General features: G+C 32.5%; 4 protein-coding genes across 4 annotated transcripts; all 4 read right to left on the minus strand.

Annotated features, from left to right (window-relative positions):
* Positions 1-5,624: 5,624 nt before the first annotated feature.
* LOC118488167 lies at positions 5,625-6,651 on the minus strand. Its single transcript, XM_035985379.1, has 5 exons — positions 6,583-6,651; positions 6,447-6,503; positions 6,202-6,333; positions 5,982-6,113; positions 5,625-5,883 (listed from the first exon to the last, which is right to left on the minus strand). Exons 1-5 carry the CDS (start codon positions 6,649-6,651, stop codon positions 5,632-5,634), a joined length of 642 nt encoding a protein of 213 aa, XP_035841272.1. The 3' UTR covers positions 5,625-5,631.
* A 3,082-nt stretch (positions 6,652-9,733) lies between these two features.
* On the minus strand, positions 9,734-12,426 carry LOC118488168. Its single transcript, XM_035985380.1, has 9 exons — positions 12,274-12,426; positions 11,896-12,175; positions 11,300-11,384; positions 11,090-11,225; positions 10,801-11,009; positions 10,595-10,715; positions 10,308-10,487; positions 10,152-10,220; positions 9,734-10,078 (listed from the first exon to the last, which is right to left on the minus strand). The coding sequence occupies exons 1-9, from the start codon at positions 12,424-12,426 to the stop codon at positions 9,821-9,823; spliced, it is 1,491 nt and encodes a 496-aa protein (XP_035841273.1). The 3' UTR covers positions 9,734-9,820.
* A 1,318-nt stretch (positions 12,427-13,744) lies between these two features.
* LOC118488169 lies at positions 13,745-17,482 on the minus strand. Its single transcript, XM_035985381.1, has 6 exons — positions 17,255-17,482; positions 15,320-15,348; positions 14,740-15,031; positions 14,359-14,634; positions 14,189-14,284; positions 13,745-14,092 (listed from the first exon to the last, which is right to left on the minus strand). The coding sequence occupies exons 1-6, from the start codon at positions 17,480-17,482 to the stop codon at positions 13,805-13,807; spliced, it is 1,209 nt and encodes a 402-aa protein (XP_035841274.1). The 3' UTR covers positions 13,745-13,804.
* Positions 17,483-18,629: 1,147 nt separating this feature from the next.
* Positions 18,630-21,737, minus strand: LOC110915965 (PLASMODESMATA CALLOSE-BINDING PROTEIN 1). The gene is made up of 4 exons (XM_022160716.2): positions 21,594-21,737; positions 20,567-20,806; positions 20,431-20,464; positions 18,630-19,147 (listed from the first exon to the last, which is right to left on the minus strand). Exons 1-4 carry the CDS (start codon positions 21,643-21,645, stop codon positions 18,886-18,888), a joined length of 588 nt encoding a protein of 195 aa, XP_022016408.1. The 5' UTR covers positions 21,646-21,737; the 3' UTR covers positions 18,630-18,885.
* Between the last annotated feature and the right edge of the window lie 740 nt (positions 21,738-22,477).

The raw sequence follows: 22,477 nt of genomic DNA on the forward strand, positions 1-22,477 counted from the left end.
ATAGCTATCTGACCTTAGATTCTTTTGTTGAAGTCGTATTTAGTTAAGCCTTTCGCTCTCAATCATAGTATACGCATCAACCAAGAATTGTTGAAAGAGTCTCCTTGAATTTAGAATCAATGAAAACTGATTAATTCTGTCTTGCAAACGATATGCAAAGAACTCTCTCATTGTACAATTTGGACGTTTCTTATTGATTACGTCTACGACACCACGATGAGGGATGTCAATTCTATAACCATCATCTCCATAAGGAAACAAAATAGGATATTGAAGTGCAAGGTATGAAGGATGCAATTCACTAATTCGTTTCAAAGTACCTGTCCGCGTTTCAATAACTATATCTCTATTGTTGATTGTATTGGCAATATCCCCAACAATTAGAGCAGCAACTTCACCACAGGTTGGTAAATTATATGTTCGTCCATCCTTTTCTCTAATACCAATTAGACGAAGCTTGAGATTAAGATCAGGGTTTTCATGAAGACAGTCTCTAACCATCCTATAAGCTTTTACCAACTGATTTTCTGAATCTAAAAGACATTTTATATGTTTAATCAGTTTAGTATCAAGTTCAGCCACACTCGAGGAGGATGAATCCTTGGAACGACTGGTTAAAAAATAGAGGAGAGTTACAAAACATAAAGATTAATAAAAATACTACTATAAAAAGCTTTGATTGGAAAAAATGTTTAGTTGGTTATAATTACCTAAAAACGGATTGTCTGTTGGAAAGTTCGTTTTCAGTATCGAAAATGTAGAGCTGGCAAAATTTAGGTTGATCTCCGTCTTCCGGAAGCAGGCTTCCAGTACTGTGGTAGTTCTCTCCACTAATTCCTGTAGCAGAATGGTCCATTACCTCTGTTAACAGTGGGATCAACCTTACCACCCATTGACGTGAAAGCAAACATGGAGTTATACCGTCGAATATTATTCAAAAAATGTTTGCTTTCTTTATCCTTATACATAAAAAGTTTCTTATAACTTGGAACAACATCTTCATAATCTGGTACTTCTACTTTGCCGTAACCACAACATAAGAAATAGCATATTCTTCCTTTCTCTTTTCTTCCCCTTCCTTTTTCAGCATCCCATAATTTAGCATTGCATACTTCACAAGTAATACATTGGTCACCATGATCGATATAATCTGTAAAGTTAGTTGAAAAAAAAAGAATATTACTTTACGAAGGAGGTGTTTGTATAAAAATAATAGATACTATTTAGTTAATTCAATAAGTAAAGTAATTTTGATTATACCTGTTGAAACTCCTTTGTAGATTGCCTCATCTGTAGTTTCCTCTGTCGTCAAGTCAATCATTGGTATAGGAGATGTAACTCGCGATTTACTTATTAACTTACGTTTTCCTGGCGACATCCTCTGTAAAGAAGAACTTTCGAGAATAGTAGATGTGTTGCCAGAATTTGTGATGTTTGAAGATAGAGAAAAACGACGAATGTTTATCGGTGTAGTCATGTTGTTTGTAAGACAGCTAACATTACCTAAATAACATAATATACTCCAACTTATTAACTTTTTAAAACATATATACTGTATTTGAAACTAAATCCGGATTATTTGGTAAATATAATCTTTACTTGTAGGTAACACCGACGATGTAGGAGTAACATTGTGCGTGTTGGAAGATAACAATCTTAAATCAGTAGAAGATGTTAAAGTATTGGAAGGGTGTAATTTTCGTTGTTGTAGAGTAGTAGATCTTTTACTGTCTAAATATAATTTCCTTAACCTCCGTCTCTCTTTGCAGTCATTTTGAAGAAATCTCGGGTCAAAAACTGTAATATTATAATAAAAAACAGATAATGTACATATAAACATTATCCAAATAATAAATACAATTTATGTTAAAAAATAGTATCCTACTTTAAACATTTATTAAAGTTTTACCTCCATATTCAATGGACGCCTGTGTTGTATCATTGACCATGTAATGCGGAATGGATGATGAACCAGAAGTAGATGCTATAACATCTATTGATTGTGATGTACCTTTTTGCATTCCATAACGTTTACCATTGATGTATAATTTTCTAAGTTTACGCCTCTCCTTACTCTCATCTTGAGTAAGTTTAGGGATGAAAACTTGCAGACAATCATTAAATATAAAACACATATAAGCTACATGAAATATAATGATACGGTTTAAATTGAAAATGTAAATATTCAGAAGATAAAAAGTTAAATAATACCGTTTGAAATGTTGCCCAATGGTGTTCGATGAGTGAGATCTGGGATAATAGGAAATACGTGAGTATAAATACAATACATGTGTATAAATACAATTTCATGTATAATTACAAATAAAGTATTAGAAAATAGGAAACAGTAATTTGTAATACAATGTCATGTTTTTTGACATAGGAGTAACAGAAAGGAAGTTGTATTGCAGTTTGGTAGCATATTAGAATTTGCAGTAGTTTGAACGACGACATAATAAATGGAATGGGAATGGACCAAAAATGATACGTTTATTTCTTTCCGGAAATGAAAATGGTTTGTAAGTTCTTAAATTACATATTTATTAGTAACGTTTATAATGTATAGTGAATCAGTATATAAAAATACTTTCATTGTTTCATATTTTTTTAAAAAAATTTGTTATAGTTATTATTTATTTTAATAAATCAACCGGTTTTATAGATAATAGATTTGATTACATTAAGTAATCAAATAGATTTGTTATAGTTATTATTATTTATAGTTATTATTTATGTATATATAAAACTACACAAAAATTAATTGAAGATAGGGACTACTTCTGTAAATGAAATAAAGTAACAATAGGGTTTCATCATCTAGTTGTCAAATCAGATATCAGATAGGTATACGTAACAATGATTCTTATCTCTTTCTCTATTACCCACTTATTTATATTACACCAAACTTCATACTCATACACAGTTTTTCTGTCGATCGGCATTCACATTATCAGCGGTGAAAGAAAAATCACCAACAGGTACGATTCAAACTTATGTTCTCACATAACGTAGATGTTTAATTGCATCAGTGTTAGAGATTTGCAATCTAAATTTGGGGATTTTAATAAACCGACATGTTCTTTGATAGACAACATATAGTTTTTAACGGCATTTTCTTCGTCGTTTCATCATATTATATAGATTTGCGTTTTATCTGAGCGAAATTAGATGTTTTGTGATCTTGATCTGCCGTTATTGTTCTAGGATTTGGTTTCGTATTGTTTGTTTTATTGGTTATGTCGGTTTAGGGTTTCGATTTGAACATGATTATCGTTGGGGCATTATTATTATTATTGAATGATTTATTTCTGCACATCTATTATTGTTTGTTTTAGGTTTTTTGGTCAGGATAATTGTTGATATGTATATTTGTTTGGCCTAAGTGTTACACACAAATGTTATTAAATTTGGGGATTTTTCCAATATAGATATGTTCTATGATAATCAACATCTATTATTTACTGATATAATTATATGTAGTCAATGGCGCGTTCTTCAACTGAGCGAAAGACACAAAATAAAAAAAAGGAAGTGATACTGCTAACAGATTCGGACTCAGACGAATCTTTCACTTCGGAAGAAATTGACTGGAACGCACCAGAACCAAATCTCATTTTCATGCCCTCCTCTTGTTCACGTTTTGTAAGTATTTACATTGATTATTTTGTAGTAAGTTGACTGTTGTTGTTATATGGTGTCATTAGTGCCTTTATCATTACCGTCTGGATACTTGTTTGGCATTTCTTAGCAGATACCGGTTAAGGTCGCAAGAGCCATGGGAATCGATCGCTGCGGAAAGGTGACCATTAAAAACAGGCGTGGTGTGGAAACAAATCTGAACGTCACGGCTGAACCAAAACGATCAAAAAAGAAAAATCGGTTTAGTGTATTGGGATGGCCAGCATGGGTTCGTGAAAACAACATCAAGATGGGTTATCTTTGCGTTTTAGAGTGGTATGAGGATATGCCTACACTCTTTGTTAGGGATGTAATCGAAGAATAATGGGGTTAGTACCATAGATCGCCACCGTTCAACCATTTTGTATGGTAATTTTGTCTAACTAACGGTTTTGGCAATAAGTATATAAGTATGTAGGAATGGTTGTTTAGGAAGCTGTTTAAATGTTTTGTTTATGTTAGCTGTTGGGAAACAACTAAATAATATTTTGGCCTATGTTATATGTTTAAATATTTTGATACATGTATCCTGTTGGAATGCTACTTTAAATTTAATGGTCATCTAACAATTACAACATCAATATACGATTCTAAGTTGTTAAAGACAAAAGGTTTTGATATTTAATTGTTTACGACGCAATCGTGGTCACATTATCTTCATGAATGCATGTAACTTTAAAACTATTACATGAAGGTGCGTTCCTTTCAGAATTTGATTTAGTTTACAACTATTACCTGAAGATACATTCCTGAGAGCGTTAGAATGTCTTTGTAGAGACCTATTTTTCCGAGAATCCAAATAGATTTTTCGTTGTCTTCGCCTCTCTTTCGCTTCCTTATTCGTATCAGTATAGCGAACTAAAAAAAATTAAAATTACAATTTACAAAGTATAGATAAAAAGCAAACTACTATACCAACATATTAAAGGAATATGCATATATGTGTGGAATATATGTATACCATTAGTTATGTCTGAAAATGGAATCCTTGCTATGCAACCTGCAACATCAATAATAAAAGGATACAAAAAATAGTATATGTCATTTGTTTGAGCCATGTATCTACCTAATAATCGATAAACTGAAAGATATTCAAAATGCTACCACTTGTAGTGTTTGTATTGCAAGGTTGCTTGACGAAAGACGAAGACTCAATCTTTGACCTTTTCGACGTGAGTATAACTGTTAATAGGTTCATGAAAAATTAAGTTACCTGATCGCGAAATTTATACTTTATTTTGATAAATGAATGAAATGGCACTTACGGTTTGCAATGTTCTCGTTCTGTACATCTTTTAATGAAGAAGAGAAATTTTCATTTTTCGATCTTTTTGACATCACCGGAAATGTGATTAAGGTTACTGCAATAAGAAGAAGAAGAAGATACAATCGTTAAATGTATAAGCCTTTAGTAAAACATCAAACATGAGGCTTACATAGTAAACGAAGTAGTAGTCTTCGTTCAATATAAATAGTGGTTTACATATTTATGGAATCAATTTAATACCATATCAAGTTAAATCGCAAAAAAATTTCTTGATTTATGTTTGATTAGTTATTCCAAATATAAAATGACCTATAGTTTGACCTTTCCAAGTATAGGTTTTGTATTTTTGGTATGTTTTGAATTACTACTATCAATTGAACTATATTGATTATATCATCAATATTAAAACGAAAGTATGAAACAAATGTGAATTCAAAAATTGACAATTGACAATTGACAATAAATAATATATTTAGTAGTATAGCATTCTGGAATGCTGATATACATTTTTAGTCATACAAACAAACATAAACTTAAACACTAAACATATACACAAAAGTTAGGTAACATACAAAAGTGCACTAACAAATAAGTCCATACGGTTACATGTTCAAAGGATAGCTACCAAAACAAAGACCAAACAGTTTAACATAAAGACAGTTTATAAAAGTTCGGTGCAGTTTTGCTTAGACATGTCGGACATTTTTTAAGATAACGGTTTTCTTTGAAGTCACATAAGTGAAATCAAGCATGTCGCCGTCATTCAAGTTATTTTCCGCCATAAATACAGGCCAGTCGATGACTGAATAGCGTAAAGCACTTCCGTTCTTTTCCCGTTTGACTTCGTAAGTACTAACTTGCCCCTGCATGTTTTCAATCTTCAGTGTATGAAGCTTCTTTGTAAAACCAGCGCGATTTGAAACCCCGACCGGAAGACGCTGCATGTAAAAACGTTTATTTAACAGTTTAAATCTTAAACATCCAATAATAACGATAAATAATGTAAATGTAAATATTTAATTTACAAAAATAATACCAGCCTGTATTCTCCTTTACGTGTAAAGTTCAAAACTTCCGGATCTTCAGGAATAGTGTGTTGTCCGCGATTGTCTCCATGTAAACGCTTCTTATACTTGGAACTACCAACCGACCTTATATTTTCCTTTGCCTTTATGAATTCAAAAAATAACATCTTCAAAACTATACCATATTGTCGTTAACAAAATAATATTATTTGTATGAATCTATAAACTTACATCTTCTGTGTGAGATTGAGATCCTTCAGATATAAAGGCCTTGGAAGTAGATTGAACGTCATGTTGTTTAACCTTACTTGTATTTCCACTTCCCTCCATGGTGATAGTATCTTCTTGTGGAATACAACTATCCTGTTAAGAAGCCACATTTTACACTTTTAAATATAATGTACATTTATACATGTTACACTAAATAGCATATAAATTTTATGTATAAAGATACATTTATAAAAATATACGATTACCTGGGGGACATTTGGTTCTTCATGTTTAAAAAAGAAGCCATAATCTTTACGTAAGGCCTAAAAATGACAATATGCAATATAATAACTCCCATATAACCAATAATCAGAAATGTGTTTATAGCTAAAAGTAGTTTACCTCGTCTACTTTCTGAACGAACTGATCACGAGATATTTCAAGAACCTCATCATCGGAATTGTCTCCCATTATTAACACAACCAGCTACTGAAACTGAAAATAGAGTTAAGTGTTAGTGACATAAAAGATCCAACTTAAAGGTAAAAGATAGTTTCCACAAAACGTTGACTACACTATAAACATGTATTTTCTGCCATTTGTTAAAAGAGAAACTTAAAAAAACTCTTTACAATTAACAGTCAAACCATCAAGTCTGCAAATGAAACAATAATTTCAGGCTATTCGTGATGAAATACATTAATGAAATTACAAAATCTAATAAAAACTTTATGGCTACCGAATCAATCGTTTTGAATGGAATACCAAACAAACATCACAACTGTAACAAAAAATATAACAAATACATAGATTCCGAAACAGTTTTTTTATAATCTTCAAGATCAATATGAAGACATGCAAACATTTAAAATAATAATCGCTTAAAAATTTTAAAAGTAAATAAAAAAAAAAGAAAAAAAACTTTTCAAAATCAGCAGATCCTTGTATAAGATTCAAGACATAGAACAAACATTCATCAGCTGTAAAACAACATTATACCTAAACATTCATCAGCTTTATACATAAACCTTCATCGGCTAAAAACCCTAAAATACAACTTCATGAAAATGTATATACAAACTGTGTAGATAATGCTTTGAGTTTCCAATACAATAAAAAGTAAAACATCAAAACTAACAAATTATATAGCAAATAACGATTCGTTGACGAAGATATAAGATTTCGAAACACCAAACAGAGAAATAATCAGACTTCTGAACAAACTTCATGATAAAACTAAAGGAAAATAAAGTAGTTATTATTTAATGAGAATTACCGATCAAGAGTTACATGAAGATTTTATGAAGAAGATGAAGATCAAAAGGGTTTCTTGGTTATTGTGAAGCTTAAAGTTCTAGAAACATACCTCTTGGAAAGGAAAATTCGGTTGATTAGTGAGAAGATATTCTCAAATCCTTTGCCTGTATACTTTGTATAAATAAAAGGAAATGGTAAAAGTTGATTCTTTAGATATTAGAGGGGTTATCATGATATTTATGTTACCAATGTATATAATTTCTTTGGAAACATGATAACCATACTTTATTTTGAATAAATTACGAATTTGTAAACTATTTAACTAAATATCTAATTTTAGTATGATTACAAAATACGAAAATTGTAAAAAGTTATCATATATAAATGGTATCTAGTAGATGATTAGTTATTTACTATGAATTAATTTAAATGGTATCCTAATACGAATTTTTACGATAATATCAATCCACACGAAAAAAGTTAATTACAAAGCAATAGGTTTGATTATCAACGTGAGGAATCCAGTAATTGGACATCTATTCTATTATGGTTTAAAATACGATTTTATCAAATAATGCAAAAGTATAATACAGTTATACTTTTGTATTTTTGGTATGTTATCAATTATAATAATCAAATAACTGATAATATTATATAAACAACAATATATTTATTTGAAATGTTTATTTACAAACCAATGTTTAAATGTTATAAAACGTGTATTATAAATCGTAAAAAAAATATGTCCATTTAAATAAAGTGGGAAGGAAAGAATTTATGTTAATTTTGTAAAAGTATAATACAGTTCAAATATATGGAACAACTACTATCATATATATCCAATGCAGATGTAAATAAAAAATATTTAAATAATAACATCAAATAACACTGCATTTTAACATCTCATTGAAAGGTTTAAAAAGTATATATAAATAAGTAAAAGAATGCCATGAAACATGAAATAATAAACGGGTCATTTAAAAATACAATCACATGGAATAGATGATCGAATATTAGAACCAATAAGATGTGATTCCGGAATGTTAGGCGAAAAAACGATGTTAGACAAATCCGTTGATCTCAAAATGTTTCCTGCAAATTATATTATAGATTTTTAAACAAATAATTGTGTCAACTTAAATGTTAAGATACAGAATAAAACAAACTAAAAAACTTACTGGTGTTGCAATAAACCAACTTGACCCGAGCAACGTATATTATAGACTTTTTTTCTATATTCATCCGAGTTGTAACGTATCCCAATCCTCTCATGTCATACAATTCCATTTCAATAACATGTCCTCTGTTATATTTTAATTTATTGTTAAATAATAAGTTTTAGATAATGTGTAGTCACCAAAAGAGTTGACTTACGTGTAATCTTGTAGGAATAACCTAAACATATGTTTATTTTTGTCTCTTTCGCCACATATTATTCGTCCAACAACATCTACATAAGGTAAAACTACTAACATAATTATTCAAATAAATGAAAAAAAATATATTATATTAACTAATAGATAACAAATACAATTAAACTTTAAACAATAACATGTAAGCATCAAAGTAAAAAGAAATTAAACTTACCAACAATATACCTTTCACGTCTTCTGTCATGAGCTAATGTTTTAATGCATGGTGTCAACGGGTACAAAACAAAACCTTTAGGAGGATCAACTAAAAAAGGCGTTAGTTTTGAAAAATCATTAAATACGATCTTTTTGTTTGTAGAGACAATGATGTAGCCTTCATATCTTGGATATTCATGATAAATAAGATTTTCGGTTTTGAATTGGGACAAAGTATATACACCACCAACCATCTTACTAAATGGGTATAAGTTAGAATAGTTGATAGGCACAATTGTTGCAATCTTCTGCCTCTAAACAAAATCATGTAAAAGGATTTTCAATAAATTATAGTTAAAAGTAAGTTAGAAGTCGAAAGTTTAGCAAACATGTTATGAAGTTACCTGTTGGTCGAGTAGCACAATAATCAATCTGTCTAAGTCTTTGTCATGCCATACAAATTCAAAGCTGACAAAGATAATAGAATACCATACACCATCTTCTTTCAAGTCAGAAAACAAATCAACGCATTCCACTTCTGCCGTTTCCTTCATTTAGAAAAGACATACTTTTAAAAAAAACAATAGCATAACAAAGCAAAAAATATAGGAAAATGTTAGCAACACAACCAATGACATACATACGAAAACGTAAAAGGAACATCTCTTATTAATAAACTTTCAACGACACAAAAGCATAAAAACACAAAAGTTCTAACACGGGAACCATTAATAGGTTTTACGAAAAAACAAACAAACAATCCACGAATAAATAAAAACCAATGAGATGTTCAAAACATTCTTAGTTGCCACAAACTACTTCTCAACCTTGGGAATCAGTAATCCCACTGTGACACCATCATCATCGACAACCTCCTTGCCAGATTTACGGGGTTTTGTAGAGGACTGCGAAGACATCACATCATCATCGTAAATGCTGTCCAAATTCCGCTTCAGGTCGTTTTCCAGGACACGAATTGAGGTACCGTTGAGATCTTCATCGGGTGTTTTAAACATGTCTTTAGTAAAATTTGAAACAGGTGTCTCATCGGCTTTGGTACGGGAGACAGAATCCTTAAAAAAGGGAAAACAAATAACGATTAAAAAAAATGGAATTTTAACGAACAACCAGATAGAAATTACACACATTTACGGGGACCTCATCTGATGCTTTCATGTCAGAGCTAACAACATTCAAACGCTCATCGTCAACAGGCTGAAATATGAAATATAATATTAGTTATATAATTCGTTAGAGTTATATAAAATATAACAAAACATCAGTGCATAGGTTTTCAAGTACCTGAATGACATCAAAGATTTTATCTAGTTCGGCAATCACAGTTCGATTGTCTGTTAATTTTGAAACAGAGTAACCATCCGATTTGTGTTTTATGTTGAAAGGACTGATAGATATCTTGAATGCAAACTTCCTGTTGAGTAGAGCGTTGAGTTCGTGCGGAAAATGCCCTTCGTTAGCCAACTGGCGAGTAATATACAGAAAATAATAATTATGTCAAAAAGCGATGTAAAGATAAGTAACTAATAGTAATCGACAGCTGTAAAACAAAACAACAAAATATAACGTACATCAAGGTTCTTATCCAACAGCTGACTCGCGTTAACCTTCAACAGCTTAAGCACCTCACGCTCAAATAAGGTGAGCGTCACAATCCCTGTACAATCCTGAACACGTATCAGAACCCTGATCCTGAAACACGTTAATTATAAGTTACACAACAGTAATGGAATGCATAAACATCAAAAAAATCAATTGATATGTAAAGTAATAATACCTCGGAACGGAGTAAACAGGCTTACTGTTACAGCCATCATCCTTACACTCAAGAACAACAATATCTTCAAAACCATCGGAACCATCTTGTTTTTCTTTTGAAATTGTTTTTGTGGTGACCGATCGATTACAATTTCTGCAGGCATTGTAAAACCAAGAATCCTCGGAAGCAAAACTCTTTATAGTTCCGAAAATAATTACAAACTTTTTCTGTACAAAAAAGATATTACAAATGACGTGTTAATGATATGTCAAGTAAAGAAACATGGTAAATGTTAGACGTTTAGTACCTCCGAAATCTGATTTAAAGCTCCAATAGTACTGAACTCAAAATCCGAAAGATACTCTTCAGTAGGATCTTTTATTCTGGATGCACTCAATCCAGAAAAGGTGGAAGACGTTTCGGGGGTAATGTTTGAGAAGAACCTAACAACACAAAAAATTGAACATTATTTATGAAGCCAGTCAAAAAGTATTGATATGGTGATGTTAAAACATACCTCTTCTTAAATGTTAAAATGTCATCAATTTCAGCGTTGATCAACACGCGAGTGACAGTGTAGAGATTTGAAACATAAAGATACCCTGTTAGTAATCACAAAATTCTCAAATTCCTTATGATGGACAGTTGATAACAAAATATTGTGTAATTATAAGTACATTTTATGAAAATGTAGGAGTATACCTCCCCAGAACCTGTATTTTCCGAATTGAACAATTACAACGACATTTTTTTTCATTTTGGTTGTCCCTTTCAAAATCCAAAATCTGTTCAGCATAAGCATCCCAAAGAGTAACATATATCTGCTTCCCTCTATGCAAAATAATAAGAAAAAGAAAAAAATTAGAACAGGACTGAATGAGTTACATATAGTTTGTAGACAAATAAAGGATTAACAAACTCTAAGTCCTGAAGCATGAATGTTAGCTTCTTTTCTTGTTTCCCGTCTTTGGTATCCTCTTTTAGATCATAAGGAAAACTCTTAACGACAAAACCAATTACGTATACAAATAAAACAATATTAACATAAAATTATTTGTAACATCATATAAAAAACATATCGGTATTATTTATTAAAAATAAAAATAAATATACCAATGGGACTTTTAAAGGACTTGCTGTCGTCAGTAGGGTCTTCAACAATAGAACTAAAAGGAGAGAAGTCGAATCCCCACTCAGAACCAACAGGTTCATCACAAACCGACACTATTGCGTTGCTGTTTAGATTAATCTTGGTGGAAATATGAACATATTTCACTTTCTGTCGATTCTCGCCTAATGAAGGATTACGGATGAACAAACATTGCTTCTCCTTCAACAATTGTTCATACTCTCTCGCAGTCTTGGCTAAGACAAAGGCTTGAATTTTCGTCCCCTAATATATACAATAAGTACAACAATTAAATCCAATAAAAGAACGTAAAATAATATGTATATGAAGTATGATTATCAACAATTTTGCTGTACACTTACTTCTTCGTCCATTAAAATCATATCATAGCAATAAACCTTTCGAGAATCATTGAAGGCTGGTCGACTCCATAGTCTGACAATGCGAACTTTGATGGTATAGTCATCCTGGTTGAGATTCAAGTTTTTCAGCAACGTGATGGCTCGTTGTTCCATTCTACGTAGCATGCAAAAAATTAAAGAATTAAATGGACATATAAAATTAGACAAAAATAAGGAACATTTAAAATACTACATAGAAACCTATATGAATTAACTATTGAAAATCAAGGAAAACTCTTACAATCTGGATGAGAGAATGATGGTCTTTTTTTAGAATGAAGAAAATAAGTTGTGAATGAAAATGTATGTCGAAATTGGTATTTATGCTAATATATTATTTTTGGTCATTATAATTTCCTTAAATATATAAACCACTAAAAATGTGTACAATCAATTAAGAAGTTGAATTGGCAAGTATATTCAATCAATTTATTATTTTAAATTAAATTACAATCAACACCATATTTCAAGTTCCATTTTGAATTCCGGACTATTTAAATATATTGAATCAAAATATTAAACTGTAATCCATTTCACAATCATTACCATACCTAAATCATTACGATATAACTAAATTCAAGTTTCATATACGAAATTTTGAAAAAGATTCCAGTTAGTATTGTACAACATGATAAGTATTGGATTTGTTCAATCTACATTGCAGTTTAGTTTGTAAACATGATATGTATGTGAAAATAATGCGATTAAACTTACCTGCACGAGCCTTCCAATATGGTTTTTAAACTCCGACTTCATTATCTTTAATTGAAGTGTAACTATAAAAAAAATAAATATAAAATAATTTAGTTCAGGGCCTAAATACCGACTCGCCAACACATAAAACAATAAAAGTTAATTCAAAGAATAAATATCAGTTCATAGACTCAATTGTAACAAAGACATGAAACTAAATAGTTAGAGTCTCTAATTATAAATACGGAGATTTGGACCCGTTTATAGGTGTTTTAAATTGAATGGACAGTATAAGCAAGCTATTATATAGCAGCTGGAAATTTGATGGTAATGGTTGCTTTGTAAAGCGGCTTATAATGAAAGAAACAATTTGTGGTAGTAATATTATGGCGTTTTATACTTTTAGCAAAATAGTAACCTATTATGTTTCTCCGGTGGATGCTGGATCTAGGTACCAATTCCGTGGGGAATAATGGTTTTTTGTTAACAAACGATCAGCTATCTTCATGTTTGTGTTAATCTTAATCTTAATATCTTAATCTTAATTCTTAATATGAGAATATATCTATTTAATTGTATGCTTATTAGTAGTTTATATATCATTTTTTATCAATCATAAATGTAGTGGGAATAAAAACTACTAAACACATAGAGTAAAATTGTCACACGTGTAATATAGTGGTTAAAATAACAGTAAAGTTATTAAAATAATATAAAAACTTGAAATTTAAAACCAACACCAATGTTAAAACAAAAGATAAAATTGAAAGGCAAAAAACATGCCGTAATTGTCTTATAACTACTTGGTAGGCCTAACGTAGGGTACAACCCTCTCAACACTCAAAACCTGATCATTTTCATCAAAGGAAAAGTGAACCTGGTCACGGACGTTAATCCGAGCGGCTTTCATGAACTTCTTCCAAGAGGTTAAAGCGTAACGAAAACCAGTCTTGCCTCTTCTTTCACGTCTTTCACGTCTGGTCCCGTTTGTAATCTGCATTGGCGGATCCAGATGCAAAAATCTAACGGTCAAATCCTTTAAACCTTCATGAAGTCTAGCCATGCGTGAAACAGGATCGGGAATCCTCTGTATTGTTGTAAAAAACAAAAAAAGAATGTTTATTAAGTAAAAATTGGATACCATTTGTGTATTTGCAGCATGTAAAATGAATTTATAACTTACAAAATGATCTTCACCAGCCATACGGACAAACTTTTTTACACCACCATGTATTTCTTCATCATTTTCATTTTCAACATCAACAGGTGCAACTTCAGCCTGCAAATTAGATGTATAACAAAAATTAAATTAACAGAAAAAAAAATATAATTATGTACGAATATGAAACATACCTCATCGATCTCTACATCCGAAAAATCCATTTGAAGACCGTTTTTCCCAAATACTTTTAAATGGAAAAAATTACCAAAAGATTTTGTAAAAAACATAAAACAACCATCTTTCAACTCTAATTGACTAACAATTACGTCAATACCAACGGAAAAACCTACTTTTCCGTCAATTGTCTCAATGAGAACGTTAAACGTGTTGTTGTCTGTAAGTACAGTAGAGACTACATCATTTGACGAATAATCATAGTGTTTTGGCAGGATACATTCAGGAATGACCTGTGGAAATGATAAAGACAAAATAGCAATAAGTAAATTTAACATATGTATAACAAATTTAATACATCAATACAATATTTAAAATATAGATATAAGTTATCTTACATAAAATTGAGTTGATGGAGGGAGCAGATACGTCCAAAAAGTGGTATGACTAACACCATCAACGAAAGCTGTTAACTTAAACGTAGTACAATCTACCGGATTAAATAGTACCAAACACCCAATGGTTAGTCGTAAATGTTCAACCACATTGGACCAACCGTGAAAAAAAAATATCTTTCCTTTAGCAGCGCTTAATCCAACATTAAATTGTTGGCCATCTTCGGTGTGTATATCAACATTTGTAGGACATTTATATACACCCCATAGTTTGGACGCAGCGTCATCTGGAATACTATTATAAAAAAACAAAATGATTTAAAAATAAAAAAAATAAACTGTATTAATTTATAAAAATTAGTAACAAACTGTACTTAATGAACATATAAAGAAAATAAAAAAAAAACTTATGTAATACTTTGTCATTTACCATAATAAATTCGTCTGCTTTATTCATGTGCCTACAAAAGCAGGGTCCTCTGAAACTGATTTAAAGATTGCGATGTTAATCAAGTGTAACATGTTAAGGTTAGCATGAGAAATAAAAAATGATAACAAAAGACAAATTATATAAATGAATTACCTAGATGAACTTTCAGCCATACGAAATACCTAAAATAAGAGGTTACATAAACAAAGCACGTCAGATTAATTTTTTTTTTGGAAAAATATGACCTATATGAAACATAATAATAAAGGACAGGTCTACCAAATGATCTAAAATGACAAATAATAAACAAACCTCATCAGATAAATTCATATGCAATGATTATAATTCACAAACATGTTTACATTTATACATTTGTAAGTTCAAATATACAAAACAGTTTCAATCAATCATCAATCATAAGGCAATATGAGCAATGTTCAGAAATAAGTTATTTGTATAAATGTGTTAGTTTCTAACGACAAATCCTTGAAGAATTGTCAGAATCTAAAATCCTTATAATATACATCAATGAATATGTAGGTTGACGATTACAAAAAATATAGTAAAACTACACTAAAAAAATTTACAGGCCTCAAAATTAAAAGAGTCAATAATATGCAGATCCTAATTCAACGTTAAGTAAAACTAAAAATTGTCTGCATCGGAATAACAAATTAACAAATAAGTTCTAAAATTATATACGGCATCATAATTCCAAGATTCTAAAAAACGACAGAAACATATGTGATTTTAAAATCAGAATAAGGCCTAAAAATTTAACCACTAAAAAATCTTACATATTTGAATATTTAGAAAAGATCCATATGCTTACTTATGATATTCGGAGACAATCAACACAAGATCGGATATTTAATCAAAACACATATTCAAAAAAAAAACACTAAATTTTGTTACAATTTAAGAACATCGGAATAAAATATTAACAAATAAGTACTAAAATTTTATACAGCATCATAATTTCATGATTCTCAAAATCGATACAAACATATGTGACTTAAAGATCAGAATAACCCATAAAATTGTAAACCACCAAAAATTCTTTCAGATTTGAATATCTAGAAAACATCCATATGCTTACTTATGATTATTCGGAGACAATCAACACAAAATCGGATATTGAATAACAAAAATCATCTAATTCAAAATAAAACCCTAAAATTTGTTGCAACATTAAGCACCATATAAAATAGTCATATCAGTGATAAATAATCGTACCTTAAATCAGGGTTGACAGATCGTTTGAATGCCAAGTAGATATGAACAAACAGATACGATCGATAAATCGTTTGCCCTAATAATCGATGAGAAGAAACCGCAGAATTCAGATGGATTTATAGATTTAGGGTTTGTGCGATGAAACACAATTAAAGATGGGAACCGAAACATATTTTGGAAGATGATTTGAAAAAATTATGGAAACTTGAAAAGTCTTTATGAGCGTTACAACCAAAATACAGTGGCGGTAGAGTAAATAAATAACAATGAAAGAGAGGCAGAGCAAGTGAATGGACGTCTTGCCGCTCAATTGAAAATTGTGAGGTATATTTAGATGACAGGTGGCACTTATAGGATTAAGATAATGCCAAGTGGCACTAAAATGTTTTGTTTTAATATAGATAATAGATAACTCATTGCCCAATTCCCCCAATTATTAACCTAATGTAAAAAAAGTCCCCCCAAATGGTTGAAAAGGAGGGGGTTGATTGAACATTTGAACAAGGATCGATATTCAACGAGAAATCCAGAGATTAGCCGATTAAAGCTTGAACATGAGTAAAGGTTGGTTTTTACTTTTTTAATTTTATTATCCTTGAAGCCTGAAATTGAAATTAGATTATGATTGTGCACTTGGTTGTAGTTAGATGTCTACATGAATGTAGAGTTGATGATAGTTATTGATTTAGGTTTATAGGGTTTGGTTATTGACTTTAATGTTTTGGTATAAAAAACAAACGATTGATATAACCAGAAAACTTGTTAAGTTACATCAAAACAGAAGGTAGACGGGCAACAAGCTGCGCCGCCAACCCTTTCTGAATTGCAAATCCCAACCTCCCGAACACAAACCCCTGCCCCCTTGGGGTCGAACAATTGCTGTGGATAACCCGTTGAACCATCGAGAGGGATCGGTAGACCAGAGAAGGGGGTTAAGCTCCTTGGTAGAGCTGTTAGTCGGGATCCTAGCTTTATTGGGGAGTTGGCAGGGCGGCGGGCCTCGGGGGCGGTTGACCTTATGAAACTCTTACCCTGCCTGAGGGATCCCCAATGTGAACTCCTTCTGCTAAGGTCGTGCATGGGTGTTGCTAAGTTGCTTTTTGGGCTGCGGACTTGTCAACCCCATTTGATGGAGGATGCGGTATCTCGGTTCGATGATGGCCTTAGAAAGGCTATAGAAGACATAGTAGTGGGTGGCGGCCCCTTCTTTGGTGACCTCCAGTGGCGTCTAGCATCTTTGCCAATGCGTCTAGGTGGTTCGGGCCTCTTCTTAGCCCGAGATGTTGGGGCTTATGCCTTTGTGGCGTCTAGAGCTCAGTCTTGGGAACTACAGGATCATATCCTTCGAAACGGTGGGGTTGTCGGGCTTGACCCAGACTATCAACAAGCGCTCGAACGCTTAAATGTCTCTCTCCCAGACTTGGATATTGGCGGTTTCTCTAACAAGGACACCGCCCCCTCGAAGCCACAAAAAACTTTGGTGAATGCACTTTTTAGCAAAATCGCTCAAAGCCTGGGAGAAGCTTTTGATTTGTCACCCCGCCAGAAGGCGGTGTTTGAGTGTCTGAAGGGTCGCCATGCTCAGGAATTTTTGACCGTTATCCCGATTGAGGGGTTAGGACAATGCATGTCGGCAGTAGAATACAGAAGATGAAACCTGTACCCAGAAGATGAAACCTGCCTGATATGTCGTAAAGCTTGTATGGATAAATATGGGGAGCACGCATTTCACTGTAAAGAGCTCTCTGGGTTTAAATATCGGCATGACTGGGTGCGAGATGTTTTGGGGGACATCTTAAGAAGAGCTGGGATTTCTGCTAAGAAAGAGGCCCCTGTGAATTTCCTCACGGACCCTATGGAAGGGAGATCTACTCTGCGACCAGCGGATCTGCTCGTCTTTGGCTGGGCTGGGGGGAAACATGCTTGTGTAGACCTCACAGGGGTTTCCCCTTTGGTTGGTTTAAGGGAAAACGGGTTTGTAGTTGGACTAGCAGCAAGAAAGGCAGAATCAAAGAAAGTAGATAAGCACGCTAAAGCTTGCGCAAAGAACCAACATGTCTTTATCCCTTTTGCCTTTGATACTTTTGGCTCCCTAGCGCCAGAAGCCATCAACTTCTTGACGAGAGTTTTGGTATTACTTTTTATTGTATGATCTAACCCAAAAATGCTACAAAACTTTTAATTATTTTATCAAGATTATTCCTCCGAATAGTGTTGTTGGTCCGCATGCGTAACATGGGAATGAAACATTCACATAAAACAAGTTACAAAAATATATAAAAAAAAATAGACGAGAGTGATAGAAATCACGTGAGTCATGGCCACCAAAAAGGAACATAGGCCCTCAATAATTTCCCAATCTAGATAATAAAACCAAAATGCAACCTGTCTTTTGACATTCCTCTAACCTAAAAACCACATGCATGCATTGCCAACTTGTACCCTTACTACATGCATCATCCAGTTGTACACATTCATCAAACTCACAAAAGCATTACAAGCATTGAACCCATTATGGTCAAGAAACCAAAAGTGGTGGCTTTTTGATGTATCGTGAACCCATGGCTAAGATCCGTGTTGATACCCGCTCCTGACGGGCCCATACCCAGGCCAGTTCCGCCTCCCAACACGCCCGTGTTGGTTGGGTTGTTGCCGCCGTATGGAGAAGTGGTGGTGGAGCCTGGCGTCATGGTGGTCGAACTTGGTGTTCTAGTGTTGCCTGGTGAATTTACGACGGTCGTACCACTGCATCCACAAATGCAAATCAGTACACCTTTAAATGGTAAAGTACAAGTGATCTTGGATCCGAAAACATGACACGAACTTAACACGAAAGTCACAGGTTTGGGATTAGTCTAAATGGGTTCGGGTTAGTTTCAGGTTGAACCCGTGAACCTGTTTAGCTAAACGGGTCGGGTTTGCAGGTTGTCCCATTTAACCCATTTATATCATATTATATTTTTACAATATATTTTATGCACAAGTGAACTTGTGTGTGTATTTTATGCAATAATTATAACTTAAAAAGAGAAATTAACATAAGATTTTATAATATAAAAGTAATTGTATTATATACATATGTATATTTTTATTAACTTTTAATTTTAATATATTAATTTGCAAAAAAAAAAAAAATGAAAAAATTCAGATTAAACAGGTTGTGTTCGAAGTACTTAATTCGAATCTCCTTTTTTTGTTGTGAAATGCAACATGAATAGAATCACACTTTCTCCATAAGTTTTAACAATTCGTGGTGAATGAAAAATACGTAATACAAGTTAAATTTAAAAACATAAAAAAATGTTATGTATGGGGTCAATACAAGGCACACCGCACACTCTTCTGGCTCATCGTCACGTTTTGTCAGCGGTGTACAACTAAAGAAGCACATGGTACAACCCAGCCAGAAGTAGTATTATTAAAGTCGACCGGTCATGTAGGTCCAGATGGTTAAAAACACAGTGGACATTGGATACCGAGTAATAATGAAGATGAGATTAATGAGAGTAATAAAAAGGACAAAAAGTTCAAAAACCACTACCTAGATCTTGTCAAGATTAAGATGTATTATTTGGCTTGAGGCTTGGTGGGCCGGTTTCATATTTTTAAATGAACCGACGGATAATGAGAGTATCATCGTACTATCAGTGGAATCACTAGTTCAGGAAGAAACTCAATAAGTATGGGAAAACCCGTATTTAAAAGGAGGCGTGGCTTGTTTTAAAATAACATAAAATAGATAATGTCATTAGCGCGCTTCTAGCCTTAGATATAAAAGAAATGATGTGTAGCGGTTCAACTAATTAAAAAATAACATGTCAGTTTAAAAGGAGGCGTGGCTTGATTTAAGCTCAAACCTATATTTAGCTTAAACTCGTTTTATCTAAACTTGGTTTGCGATAATCTTGATTAGCTCAGTCACGAGCGACTAAAATCACGACTATAAAAACCTATAAAATATTCGATAATCATAACTAGAAAAGCCACAAAGCTAACAAACAATTTTGGAAATAAATATAAAGAGATACCTGGCAGAAGAAGGATATGAACACCCGTTAGCGCCTGTTTATACACACAATAATAACAATAATATTATTAGATAAAAAAACAAATTAACACAAACATGTATGTGTGTCTCAAAGTGTGTTGGTTGAGTATACTAACTTGGGTCAGTGGTGGTGACCATGGCTGCACCGTTGAAATCACACGAGCCAGGGGCCTGACCCTTGGCTTGAAAATAGCTGTTGACGGCGTAGTTGCAGTGGTCAATGACGGTGTTCGGGTTGTAGCACTTCCCACCTTGGTGCGTTTGGGTGCAGTCCGCACCATTTCCACACGCCCAGTCTATTGCCATCTGTAGAACCTTATCATTTCCACCCTTCTTGCACACACACCATGTTGCACCTATACATACACATAGTTTAATGGTCTTAGAGTTACAACTTTTACAACACGATGTACAAGTTGGTATAGCATGTATATTCTTGGGGTTGATCTAAATGTATTAGAGAAGAAGTGCCAGTCCCACATAGGCCCCACATATAAGTATATGGGGTTCTAGAGTGAACATTTTAGTGTATTTGTGAAGTGGTGTATTTTGATTATCATATTCCTGGCTATTGATTTACAGCATCAAATCGTAAAGTACCACTAGTGTATTTTAATCATCAAATCCTGGCCATTAATTTACAGTTGTGTATTAATAATCAAGGGCTAGGATTAGTTCACTGTACAAAGAACCTAACCCTATATATATGATGCTAAATACAGTACCAAGATGTACAACTTTCATAACATCAAGTACAAGTCAGTATAGCACAATATATAAGACCAGAAAGAAACATAAGTAATAAGTTTTTATATCAACTTAGATACTAGGCAAAAGGAATATCTAGTGCAATGTACTGTTTTCATAGCAGTATGTACAAGTCACAACATCATTTGTTGGTCAAAGGATTTAGCAACCATTTTAAGGTTGTAACTTTTTGTGGGTATCATAAGGATTAAGACATCTTGTTCTTTTTCTTTCCTATTTTGTTGGTGGTTACATGAACAAAGATTTCTTCAGAGTTAAAACCGTAAAAGACATATAAAGATAATAACAATAATAATAATAATAACTTTATTATTTTACTTTCTTTTTTTGTTGAATTAAACATATAAAAAATGAGAAAGAAAGAAAGTAGCTTACTTGAGTGAGAAACCATGGAGAAAATAAGTAGAAGAAGAACAAGAGCAGCCATTGTTGTGTTGAATGTAGAAGAACAAGAAGCTTGGAGAAGATGAAGAGATAGAGAGAGAGAGTGATATTGGTAAGGGTAGCTTTTAAAGTTTAAAACGAAAAGTTTTTAATCTTCTCTCAAGGAAAAAACTGAAAATTCAGGAAAACATTTGATAAATGGATGTACTAAATGCATTACAAGTTGTATATTGGTGTGAATTTGTCTATTCTTACTCTGGGATAGAAAATTAAAAATGGTATTATTAAATATGTACTCATTGCTCAATTGATTTTCATTTTTATGAAAAAAGTAATAAAAAAGTGTGGGGAGCTGACAAGGGCCCAGGCAGCGAATGTACTGTTGTGTGGGGTTTTGTGTTTTAAATTTGGTTATTATTCGGCTTTTCTCCAACGGGTATATTTTCATTATTTTGGATTTCAAACAACCGACTTTGTGATGGATGGTAAGCCTTTAGGTTTTGTTTTTTATATATTTTTGCCCATATATGAATTTTTGTATTCTTTTTGTTAAAAAGGTTTCATATGGAAAAAAAATATTGACATAAACTAATTATGTATCTTTTTTGTATGGTTATTTACTTCAAGTACTTATCTGGTTTCTCTTTTTTGTGTACCATTTAGACATTTTATGGTTGTGGATTAAAAAATATGAATATTAAGTAGAACTACGACTTTCTTTCTATTAATTATTTGTTTTTGCGTTCCATCAAGCTTACCATACATTTTGAAGGAGAAAAAGCGAGTGTAATGCATGATTTTACATAAGATGATCTTAGAGGAGGAAAGCCATGCCATTTACCAGAACAATGAAGATGACATCCAACCGGTTGTTG

Source organism: Helianthus annuus, chromosome 16 (assembly GCF_002127325.2).
Source record: "Helianthus annuus cultivar XRQ/B chromosome 16, HanXRQr2.0-SUNRISE, whole genome shotgun sequence".
Classification (NCBI taxonomy): Eukaryota; Viridiplantae; Streptophyta; class Magnoliopsida; order Asterales; family Asteraceae; genus Helianthus; species Helianthus annuus.